Source organism: Lottia gigantea (genome assembly GCF_000327385.1).
Source record: "Lottia gigantea unplaced genomic scaffold LOTGIsca_128, whole genome shotgun sequence".
Taxonomy (NCBI): Eukaryota; Metazoa; Mollusca; class Gastropoda; family Lottiidae; genus Lottia; species Lottia gigantea.
The window spans coordinates 635229-648537 of NW_008707390.1; the positions used below are offsets into that span (position 1 = coordinate 635229).

The 13309-nt window shown below is 31.6% G+C and overlaps 3 protein-coding genes across 3 annotated transcripts; 1 reads left to right on the plus strand and 2 right to left on the minus strand.

Moving 5' to 3' along the window:
* Positions 1-294: 294 nt before the first annotated feature.
* On the minus strand, positions 295-489 carry LOTGIDRAFT_138664 (hypothetical protein; the record flags this gene model as incomplete). The annotated part of the gene is made up of 1 exon (XM_009048782.1): positions 295-489. A coding segment is annotated over one exon (195 nt), but the record flags the coding sequence as incomplete, so codon positions are not given.
* Positions 490-1004: 515 nt separating this feature from the next.
* LOTGIDRAFT_172204 (hypothetical protein) lies at positions 1005-3545 on the plus strand (the record flags this gene model as incomplete). Its single annotated transcript, XM_009048783.1, has 3 exons — positions 1005-1142; positions 2794-3019; positions 3343-3545. 3 exons carry the CDS (start codon positions 1005-1007, stop codon positions 3543-3545), a joined length of 567 nt encoding a protein of 188 aa, XP_009047031.1.
* Positions 3546-7481: 3936 nt separating this feature from the next.
* LOTGIDRAFT_138617 (hypothetical protein) lies at positions 7482-8222 on the minus strand (the record flags this gene model as incomplete). The annotated part of the gene is made up of 1 exon (XM_009048784.1): positions 7482-8222. The coding sequence occupies one exon, from the start codon at positions 8220-8222 to the stop codon at positions 7482-7484; it is 741 nt and encodes a 246-aa protein (XP_009047032.1).
* Positions 8223-13309: the final 5087 nt, after the last annotated feature.

Sequence of the window (13309 nt, forward strand, 5' to 3'; positions counted from 1 at the left end):
GATCAAACATCTCTTCTTCGCTTTTCCTTTAAACTTACAAATTATTCCTTTCCCGAATTGCAAGATTGAGATTAAATTATTGATTCGGGTTTTCTGGTAGTCTGATTTCTCCAAAGGAATAAGATATTCTGTCCTCTGAGTTGAGATATCCTGTTCTGTTAGTTGAGATATTCTGTCCTATGAGTTGAGATATTCTGTCCTGTGAGTTGAGATATTCTGTCCTGTTAGTTGAGATATTCTGTCCTGTGTGTTGAGATATTCTGTCCTGTGAGTTAAGGTATTCTGTTCTGTTAGTTAAGATATTCTGTCCTGTGAGTTGAGGTATTCTGTTCTGTTAGTTGATATATTCTGTCCTGTGAGTTGAGATATTCTGTCCTGTGAGTTGAGATATTCTGTCCTGTGAGTTGAGATATTCTGTCCTGTGAGTTGAGATATTCTGTCCTGTGTGTTGAGATATTCTGTCCTGTGAGTTAAGGTATTCTGTTCTGTTAGTTAAGATATTCTGTCCTGTGAGTTGAGGTATTCTGTTCTGTTAGTTGATATATTCTGTCCTGTGAGTTGAGATATTCTGTCCTGTGAGTTGAGATATTCTGTCCTGTGAGTTAAGGTATTCTGTTCTGTTAGTTGAGATATTTTGTCCTGTGAGTTGTAGTAGGCCTATTCTGTTCTGTTAGTAGATATATTCTGTCCTATGAGTTGAGATTTTCTGTCCTGTGAGTAGATAATCTCGGAGTGAAGATTCTGTAATGCCAATTCGAAGTGTTCTGATTTTTCATTTGAATTACTATCTCTGGGGACTAAGATGTGATGTAACAGATTCTAATTTTCACATACACATATCTTACATTCGCTACCAAGTATATTATGGTCACCCAAATCTGTGGTACTACTAATTATAGATATTAAATTACATGTATAATGTCCTAAATTTACACAAGATTAGGTCATACCACATATTATATGCTGACCTATTTACGAACTTGAATTGTTGATAAGACAAAGATATGTCTAAGTCTGTAGATGAAATAATTAGACTTTATAAGCAATATGGTGATACAAACTATCTTGGTGAAGCTGTAACTAAAACACAACATAGTATACAATGCGCTCAAATAGCGGAGGCAGAGGGCAGTGATATTCAGGTGGGTTTTCTGACGTTTAAATAAGATGTTTTAATCAATGAATGCTGGGGAAATTTCCAACATCATAATTGGAAAAAAATAAACGCCTGCTGTTACTTTAGTAAGGTTTGTATTTCCGGTATCGTGATATTTTATAATGCTGATTGAGCTTATAATCATTGTAACGTCAATGAACTCATGTTGTCTTGTAATGTTTACGGAGTTCATGATATCTTATAATGTTCACGGAGTTCATGATATCTTATAATGTTCACAGAGTTCATGATATCTTATAATGTTCACGGAGTTCATGATATCTTATAATGTTCACAGAATTCATGATGTCTTATAATGTTCACGGAGTTCATGTTACCTTATACAGTGGTGTACCCTATTTTCGTGGATATAAGGATTCAACTCTGAGATGTTTCCTGAGATATTTTACAAAATAATTAAAATTGGTTTATTTCGATTTTCTTTATGAATCCTTCACTTTGGCCCATATTTCATGAGCAACCAACTCAGCAATGGCGGCAGAATGTGTCACTCATTTTCGTGCACAATGTTTGATCTATAAAAAGTCTAGAAAAACACGTTGTATGGATACCGGGTGGTATAATTAACTTCTCTTAGTATTTATCTTTAATATCAATTCATTATAACTAGTGTCAATTCCTTCAAAGAACCACGATTTAAAAAAAAAATAGTGACTGACAAAATAAGACACGTAGCGTGATTTATTGCTAAAAGTCACTGAAACAACATAAGAATACGGTCAACTTTGTGTTCTATAGAAATTTTCTGCTGACACGGAATCCGCTAGTTGATCACGTGACTTCATTCGTTGGAATATAATCTAGCAAGACGACACTTGGAACTCCGATTACCGCTTAGGATTATAAGGAATTTCGGCCGATAAAAAATGGTATCGTTTGGTAATAAGTGAAATCTGCCATTTTGTATTTATCAAAGTATACATTTTACCATGCTTGAAACTACTGGATTCATTCTACTAGCTGATATTGTAGATAAAACCCATGTTTATCAAAACAAGCTAATGCGGAGATCGCGCAAGGTCGCTCATGTAATTATTAATCCTTTCCGGAAATCCACGAATAATAGGTTTCCACGAAATTAGGTTACTTGACTGTACATGTAATGCCAATAAGATCGTGATATCTTTTAATACACGGTGCAGAAAAGTAGGACGTAAAACTCTATTCATTTCATTTTAATGTACATGGAATCTCATAATGTTCATGGAGTTCATGATATCTTATAATGCCCATGAGTTTTAATCTAATATTGCTCATGGAATTATGAAATCTTATACTGCTCACGGAGTTCATGAGGTCGGTGGGTTCATGATATCTTATAATACTCATTAAGTTCATGATATCTTATAATACTCATAGAGTCTATGCGTTGAGTTCATGATATCCTCAGAGGTCTTAACTGTTCTGAAACCTCTTAACTTTCATGCTGCAAACTCTTTTAACCTGCAACTAAATAGCATTGGACTTCGTTGAAGGGGTTTCTTTTGAGTGAACTCACAGGTAGGTAAGCAAGAGGTTGAGTGTTGATTGAAATTGGTTGCAGAGAAATGATATTGCCTGTGTAAACCCACCTTTATAATTATTATTGAGTTCTATTTTTAAAATTATACCTGCAGGTAATAATAGGAGCTTTGCTTCATGATATTGGACATTTAATTGGTTTAGATGAACAAACAGCTTCTATGGTTACCGAGGGTGAAGATTTGGGTGCTAAAGACCATGATATACTTGGTAGTGACTATTTAAAACAGATAGGTTTCCCCAGTAAGATCTGTGAAATTGTTAAAGGACATGTTCAAGCTAAAAGATATCTTGTATTCAAATATCCAGAATACTACTCTAGTAAGATATTTTTGAATGAATTTCTTCTTTTTACATGAAAACATGGCATATAATTTATTTTAATATGGGACAAGGTCAAAACTAAGACATCCAGAGGATCCATACATGTACTGTCATAGAATATATTAATATTCAGCTTAATTAAGTTAATGACAACCTAACTTTTCGTTTTAATAAAAGAGTGCTCAAGTTGGAAAGTTTAAAAAAAAAAATTTCATAAACCAGATTGTAATTTTCTTGTGATGACTTGCTGAAGTCCAAAATAGCCAATAATTATTACCCTCACGATGGAATTTGTAAAGTTAAAATCAAATGTCTTTCAGGATTAAGTGATGCCAGTAAGATGACATTAGAGCATCAGGGAGGAAATATGAGTGAAAATGAAGCCAGTCAATTTGAGAACTCGCCATTATTTGAAACAATCATATCTATGAGAAGATGGGATGAACAGGCTAAAAATCCTGAAATACCAGATAATGATATAGAGAACTATAGAAACTATTTGCAACAAGTAATAAATATGTAAATTTATACAATAATGTAGTACTAACTTTAATTGTAGGCCTAATTGTAAAGTTTAATCAACAATGTATTGAACCTTAAATTTGTGGCAAATGTGCTACGAATTTCGAAGTGACTTATTGCAGTAACTAGGATGTGTAATTGATTATTACCGACTTCATCACCTGATAAAACAATAAAGGCACTACAGTACAGTGGTGTTTCTATGGAACATGGACACTCAGAATAGATTTTTTTTCAGAAACGCCACTGCTTGAGTATTTACATCATTCCTGGATAAATATTTGATGTTGAGGATAAGGTTTACATTTTTTATTCAATAGCAAACAATAGTAATCAATAATTTATTTCTCATTCATATCTAAACTAAACAACAAAAATCTCTATGATAATCACCTACACGGTATAAATACACAACAGCATATTTTCATTCAGATTTTCAGTAAGAGAGGAAAGGTTTAGTTGGATAGCGATTCAAACCTACCCATTTTCTATCTGCAAGATATCTTTTAATTTTTGTGGTTGAGACAAGAACTGTTGTAATTGAAGTTTAATGAGCCCACCTTTCAGTTATATCATATGCTATTCAGTAATTGGGTTTGTGAATTTGTCCTCTCAGACACTGTCGCTATAAATGTAGTTGTGGTATATTTTCTATGAACTCATGATTTTCTTAATCATAATTTGAGTAAGTATTGTCCATAGGTAGGTATAATTTCATTTTTACACAGCGTAAAACTAAGCAGATTTAATTGGAAGATGCTTGAATTATGTTTCTTAAGTAATAAACACTAAGATAAAACAATATCCACCTTCATTATGTTCATTATAATAGAGGCATTAGAAAATGTGATTTTTAATCAAATGAACCTAATCCAAACAAAAAATTTAATAAACCATGCATAGAGTTTTCAAAACAAACTAATTAAAATATAACAAATATACAAATCAATTTAATTTAGAAAATATTACATTTTCTTCATCAGATAATAATACAACAATTTATATTTAGTTACACAAGATTGAGTTATGAAATATTTCTTTAACATAATGTTCAGCTTTGCTTTAAATAACGGAACATAATATTATGATATATTTCTCCTGAGTTTTATTGTACGCAGCGTTTCAACAATTTATATTGACATCATCAGGTGAAAACTAAGGAAGAGTATCATCATCATATCAAAAACTGTTGATCGAAGATCGCCAAATTAGAACTTGTCCAAGATCTCATCAATATAAATGATCACACCAAGTTTCATTTAAATCGATTGAAAACTGTAGTCTCTACTGTGTTCACAAACAAAAATTGACACGTTTTTCTTAAGTCAAGGGCAATAACTCCAAAACAATTCATCGAAAGATCGTCAAATTCGATCTTGTCCAAACTTACATCAATATATAAATATAATCACACCAAATTTCATTAAAATCAGACAAAAACTCTAGTCTCTATTGTGTTCGATGGACTGACTGGACGGTCAGGGGCAACGACAATATATGACCAAATTATAATGTATAAAAAAATTCATTAAATGAGAAGGTTGTCTTGTCATTTTGTGTAGTCAGACAAAGGTTACAACAAAATACATCCATGTTACATGGTGGACATCTTAAACTGCTCTATTAACTAATGAAGTCAAGGTCAACCCATGTTACCCAATATCACATAACAATTTCATGCTTACAGATAAACACAATGTTTTAACATATTTGTTGTCTCATTCATATCTTTTCTTCAGGTTCTTGGCTTGCATCTTTTGATCCCAAGTCTAGCTCTTCACTTTTAGCTGTAGTATCTAACACATCACTGGTTTCTGTGACAATAGTTTCATTGCTTGAATCAGTCTTAGGTACAAAAAATATACAACAATTATTCAAATTATCCTTTTACTTTTTCATTCAGAATCAATATCAATGGTTATTTTTTTCAAAAGATATGCCCACTGGCAGCTTTGATTTTAAATAGAAATATTTGGCAGTAAATTAACAATCACCAGTAGGAAATATTCAACCTTCAGTCATACACTTGTTTTGAACATTTACTGAAAAATGTAACTAAGTGTTTACAAGCTAAATATTGAATGCAAGAATGAGGTCAATAACTCATATGAAATATTTCAATGTTCATAGTGCGATAATAAACAATTTCACCAACTTTCGTCAAAATCTGTCGAGAAGTGTGCCTTCCAGAGTGTTTACGAGCAATTTTGAGTGTACTGACCAACAGACATGGGTGGCGCCAATAAACGCTCCACATTTCATGGGAATATACAAAAGAAAACTAACATCCCTATCTCACGGCCAGTTAGTTCCCACTTTGATGGCAGATGATATGCATTATTCAGATTATTACTGATTAGCAGTCACCCATTAGTAGAGACAGGAGATTACTAATTAGCTGATATGAACAATTAGTGATATGAATTTTGTCTCAAAATGAATATGAATATGAAGAAATTTATTTCTAAGTGAACACTATGTGTGAAACATGTATATAAATACTATTCCATTACTACTTCCTTGTATTCATGAAAATAAAGAATTGTATGAAAGAAATGTAGTTTTATAGTTAATACACATGCCATACACCCCTTTTGTCATACTTAAATTCAATCTTTTGTTCAGTCATACTTGAATTCAATTATGGGATTATTAGGATATCAAATGTCAATGCTCAGAAGTTACGACATAGAAATTTGTGTCTTTAAATATCAAGATCTAAGGAACCAAACTACTATCATTGATTATTTTTGTGATAAAATGAACAATGATAAACAATCAGGATTTTTCATGACATATACATGTGCTATACTATACATGTGCTGCATATTTCATACTTGATAGGTGTACAAACAGGAAAGAATATAAGTCTAGTTAAGCCATAGCATGTTTTAACTATCTGGAAAAATTGAGAAACTGTGTGTATAAACTGGGCTCCACTGTAATCATATTTTAAGAAAATAAAAATCTTTACTTTACCTTCCATGGAATAGGTTGATTGTAAAATCTTAACCTTGTTTCAAAATCTGAAAGTGTTCGTTGATCAATATCTGATATCTGAAATCCATCTTCTAGTAATTTATCATATCTTTCTCTGATGTTATTTGATTGTCGAATATACCTTTCAACTAAAAAAAATCAAGATAGCTGATAGGTAATATACGGCCACAGCAGTAATACACTTCTTTTGAACTTTTTGGGGTGATAATGAACAATATTACCAATTTTGTTAAAATCTAGCAAGAATTGTGTCTTTTAGAGTGTTTACGAGCTACAGATTAACTGTGTTATAAACAAACAAGAGCAATAAACTTTGGATTATTGGATTTTTAATAGGGTTCACCACGTGTGATAATAAACAATTTCATTTTCATGTTTCATCAAAGTCTGTCAAGAATTGTTCCCTCTAGAGTGCTTACTTATCATAATTCTGCTTTTCTGGGCTTAGAATGATTTAAAAAAACAATTTCTAAAAGAAATTTATAAAAAAATAAAATAAAAAAGCAAATTTAGCGAAATGGATGAATATTAAGAATTTTTTGTAAAATAATATTTTGTTTTGCTCTGAAGTTTGTGTAAAATAGATTTTTTTGCTGAAAAATCGCTTTCAACTACTGTGCAAACACACCACCTAGGCCAGTGCTTTCATTGAGACTCGTCTCAATACACCCTAACACACCATGAGTACTATTACTACTGTAGCAGACAAAGCCATATTGATAACTCATGTGTCCTACTTCACTAGCGTGCCACCTAGTGTCTGACTCAAAGGTGCTGATATCTCTTTAATGCAAATGACAATGTTTTCAACCAAATTATACAAATAGAATTTACCTAAATATCTCAATCTTTCTGTGTGAAATTTTAGTAAAAAATCCCGTCTGTCAGGAAAATCTTCTCGTAATATCTTTTCTGAGTTGTCTAATTGATTTCCTTTCTACAATAGAAAGATACATTGATGATAGTGAGATATAAAGTTGACTTCCTGGACAAAAAGGACACATTGACTGGTTAGCAGTATGATATGAACAATATATTGACTGGTTAGCAGTATGATATGAACAATATATTGACTGGTTAGCAGTATGATATGAACAACATATTGACTGGTTAGCACTATGATATGAACAACATATTGACTGGTTTGCAGTATGATATGAACAACATATTGACTGGTTAGCATTATGGTATGAATAACATATTGACTGGTTAGCAGTATAGTATGAATAACATATTGACTGGTAAGCAGTATGATATGAACAACATGTTGACTGGTAAGCAGTATGGTATGAACAGCATATTGACTGATTAGCAGTATGGTATAAACAGCATATTGACTGATTAGCAGTATGGTATGAACAGCATATTGACCGGTTAGCAGTATGGTATGAATAGTATATTGACTAATTAGCAGTATGGTATGAACAACATATTGACTGGTTAGCAGTATGATATGAACAACATGTTGACTGGTAAGCAGTATGGTATGAACAGCATATTGACTGATTAGCAGTATGGTATGAACAGCATATTGACTGATTAGCAGTATGGTATGAACAGCATATTGACCGGTTAGCAGTATGGTATGAATAGTATATTGACTAATTAGCAGTATGGTATGAACAACATATTGACTGGTTAGCAGTATGATATGAACAATATATTGACTGGTTAGCATTATGGTATGAATAACATATTGACTGGTTAGCAGTATGATATGAACAATATATTAACTGGTTAGCAGTATGGTATGAATAACATATTGACTGGTTAGCAGTATGGTATGAACAGCATATTGACTGGTTAGCAGTATGATATGAACAACACATTGACTGGTAAGCAGTATGGTATGAACAGCATATTGACTGGTTAGCAGTATGGTATGAACAACATATTGACTGGTTAGCATTATGGTATCAATAACATATTGACTGGTAAGAAGTATGGTATGAACAGCATATTGACTGGTTAGCAGTATGGTAAGAACAACATATTGACTGGTAAGTAGTATGATATGAACAATATATTGACTGGTTAGCAGTATGATATGAACAATATATTGACTGGTAAGCAGTATGATATGAACAATATATTGACTGGTTAGCAGTATGGTATGAACAGCATATTGACTGGTTAGCAGTATGATATGAACAGTATATTGACTGGTTAGCAGTATGATATGAACAATATATTGACTGGTAAGCAGTATGATATGAACAATATATTGACTGGTTAGCAGTATGGTATGAACAATATATTGACTGGTTAGCAGTATGGTATGAACAATATATTGACTGGTTAGCAGTATGGTATGAACAGCATATTGACTGGTTAGCAGTATGATATGAACAGTATATTGACTGGTTAGCAGTATGGTATGAACAGCATATTGACTGGTTAGCAGTATGATATGAGTAACATATTAACTGGTTAGCATTATGGTATGACTAACATATTAACTGGTTAGCAGTATGGTATGAGCAACATATCAACATTTTTTTTCATCATTTTTTGTATTTACATCTAAACTTGTGTGAGAATGTATGATTAGATTATTTGATTCAAAATCACATCTTGTACAAGATTTTTTATGATGAAATGTAAAGCTACAGGGTAACTACAAAACTTTAATAATAAACTTTTAACAAAATAAAGGGTCATTTTGTGGGTAATTTCTATTAACTATTCTACTTAACATTAGGATAAGATTGAATTATTTTATGGTAAAATGAATGAAATGAATTAACAATGCTATTAATTGTTTATGAATGTTTATATACGTCTCTATCATTACGGGGTTGAATGTTGATGTTAGATAATCGCAACTACAATTTAAATCATTTTGATGCTGTTGTCAGGGTTCATACAGCCAAGTCAAAAATAAATTCAAAACTATAGACCTCAAAATTCAAGGACTTTTCAAGGGTAGATTGAAAACAGAAGCTGGGTTTTCACCTTCAATAATATACTGGCCTCAGAAAAGTAATTACTAAGACTGGAAGTAAGAGTATGTCAATGTGCTTTTGGAAATATTCCAACTAAAGAGCCACCTTAAAGTGGTATTGTCACATCAACTACTTTTGATGATAAAGGGGCAACTTGATCTTCATGATCCCTTTTGTGTTACTCCTGTATGATTTCAAAGCACTGACTACCATTTTAGCCAGGTCTTGTTACAGCTGAACAGTGCACTTAGGCTTTGAAAAGAGATTGCTCGCAGGACACATGGGCTTGCTTTTTAATCATAAAAACGAAAGATGTGTATAGCACATGTGTAGAGACCTGACCTTCGGCATCCTGTGATTTGATTGGTTGGGGTAAAAGGTTGTTTACAAATTTATCCAATCATTTGAAAGAAAGCTTTTTAACCTTATTTGATATGCAAAATGACTCGAAAATCCAGACATTTTTAAAAGCGTTTGGTTCTACTCTAAAATTTTGGGGGAAAAAAAGTATTGAATTAAATTGACAGAAGTATGTCATTCTGTAAATTTCATGAGAGGATCTATTATCAGCAAAATATAAGAAAAGCATTAAATAAATTCAAAAAGAAAATTGCAGGTCCATATTAAGCCAAGGAAGAAAATACTTACTCTTAAATAAAGATTTAACATTCGAAAAATTCCATAATCTGATTCTGTCAAAAAATGTGGACGTTTCTAAAAATATACATAAGAAGATAGCTTGCCAGCCATGATTACACACTTCATTATAAGAAGTAAAGAAATTGTAGAATTGGGAACTTATCAATTAAAACATTTAAGTTGCCTGGAAAATGATTGTTAATTGTAGGCAATAAATTATGACTAAATCATGGCCAATATAGGTCACAACACTGTTCAAGATTTGAAATTAAATTTAAAATATTTTGATAAAGAGAGAACTTTGCTTTTGGTGAAACTTCTCATTGAAATAAAAACTTACAGATAATATTTCTTTAGCTTTTTCTACTTTATTAAGAGAAAGGAAATTTAAGAATATAAAAGCTAATTTCTTTTCATCATCTTCAACTTCACTTGTTACTACAATAATAAAGGTATCTGGTAAAGATGGCTTGCCAGGCAATGTAATATATGCTCACTGGCAGTTGTCAGAGTTTAGTTTTCAGTGACTAAAAATGCATTTTTTTTTCATATATATAAGATCTTCATGATGAATTTGTAGTCATCAAATTTACACCTAAAGAAGGTCTTATCAACACATTTGTTTCAAATTTCATCAAAATTGGATCAACAATGTAGTCTCTATGATTTATCATTCATCTAATTATTACATTTGTACTTGATCAAGATCTAATCAATATATAAATGCATACCAAGTTTCATCAAGACTGATTCAAAATAAGATATTCATGCCTACAAGCCAAATTTGATACTTTTTTTTTTACTAAGTCAAGGGCCACAACTCAAAAACCATTCAAATAATCACTACTTAATCATCAATACATACGAACATACAAAGTTTAATCAAGATCAATTAACTATTTAAACCCAGATTATTACTGAATACAATCATGACTGTGATCTCATCAATAAATATATACACGTATCATCAAGATCAGATCAAAATAGCGATGGCCCACAATAATGGCAGCCAAGACATCCGGGCGGTTAACAAGAGCTATCAATAAATGAAATATTTCATTTTCATACTGAACAAGATTTATTCAAAGACTTTTTTCTTCCAAATCAGTCCAGAATTTTGTCTTCTAGTGTTTTAAAAGCTAGAGATTGAACACATTTTTAAGATATGGGGCGATTTTAAATATTTTTCGATTTTCTGCTTTTCAATAAGGTTCAGGTGGTTCAACCAAGTTTCTTAAAAATCTGTTGAGAATTGTGCCTTGAATGTGATTTCAAGAACAGGGGCAATAACTCATATAATACTTTTTAGTTTTTTTTGATTTTCAAATAGGGTTTAACCTTGGGTGATTACTAACTCTCACACCAAAAAGGCAGACAGACATATGTGAAAGATAGCTTGCCAGGCAAGGTAATATACGCCCACTAGCAGCTTTGATTTTGAATAAAAATATTTAGCAGTACAGTAACAATCACCAGTATGAAATATTCAACCTTCAGTCATACACTTCTTTTGAACTCTTTAGAGCGATACTGAATAATATTGAGTATGAGTTATTTCCCTTGTTCTTGAAACCATGTTCAATTTTTAGATCGTGAAAATTTTAGAAGGAAAATATTCAATCTTCAGCGCCGGACTGAATAATAAAACCAAGTTTTGTCAAAATCCAGCAACAATCATGCCTTTTAGTGTTTAAGAACTAAATTTGAAAGTGTTTTCAAGAACAAATGCAATAACTCATACAAAATTCATTTCTTCTGATTTTCAATAGGGTTCATCCATGGGTGAGTACAAACATTCACACCAAGTTTCATCAAAATCCCTCAAGAATTGTGCCTTCTAGAATGATTACGAGCTAAAAATTCAACGCGTTTTCAAAAACAAGGGCCATAACTCATACTAAATATTTTTCGATTCTTCTGATTTTCACTAGGGTTCATCCTTATACGCCCATTTCATGTGGGCGTATAAAAAAAGATTCCTACCTTTATCAAATAATTCACTATCTAACTTGTATAACTGGATCAAGTTAAATGATTTTTCAAACCAATAATCAACAGGTTTCTCTCTGAAAGTTTCATCCAGCTGCTCTTTTCTGAAAAATAAGAGGAGAACTTATTAAGCCCCAATTGTAATTTTAATTTAAGATAGCTTGCCAGGCAAGGTAACATACGCCAACTGGCAGCTGTCAGAAATGATAACACAGTCTGAATTTTCTCGTATTAAAGAAACTATTAGTTTGAATTCAATGATATATATTTACTGCCAGTTATTTATGCTGAGAAATTCCACAAAATGTTTTAGAAATTACTATCAATAACCAAATTATTAAACCACACAGCTCTAATATGAAAAGATTTCATCAATATAAATAAAAACTCCATTCATTTCATTTCCTTTATCAACATAAATCATCACACTAAATTTATAAGTCAAAAAAACTTGTCAAAGATCTCACCAATGTAAATGATCACACCAAGTTTCATTAAAATAAGGTGAAACTGTAATCTTCATTGTTTTCACTACCATACTTTGACACAGTTTTCTAAATCAAGGGCAATAACTAAATAATCAATCTTCGAAAAAATCATCAAATTGGAACATGACCAAGATCTCATCAATATACATGATCACATCAAGTTTCATTAAAATCAACTGAAAACTGTAATCTCTATTGTGTTTAAAACCAATTTTGACGAGTTTTTCCTAATTCGAGGGCAAAAACTCAAATTCAAACCTGACCAAGATCTCATTAATATAAATGATCACACCAAATTTCATTAAAATCAGATATAAACTAATCATGAATGGCCTTATGTGATAAAGCATATTTTGCAATTAGTGACATCATCAAACGATTAGATTAAGTGGAATTAAAAGAACCACAGAAGTCTGATTGAAAATTGGAACGGTGCAAATTAATGCTATCAATTTCCCTGATACACATACAAAATTTAGAAAACCTCTTTACATTTCTTTAATAGGAAATACTGAATTATCAAACAAAGGTTTATTTTACTATATGCATTGTTGAAACTCTCTGTATGCTCAATTCTTCAGAAATTAGTCGAAATTGCTAAAAACAAACCTTTTCATTTCATTACTTAATTCATCTTTATTTGTCATGTTTGTTGAATCATTGTTTGATTCCGGATCAGTCTACAGTAATAAAAAATAAAATAT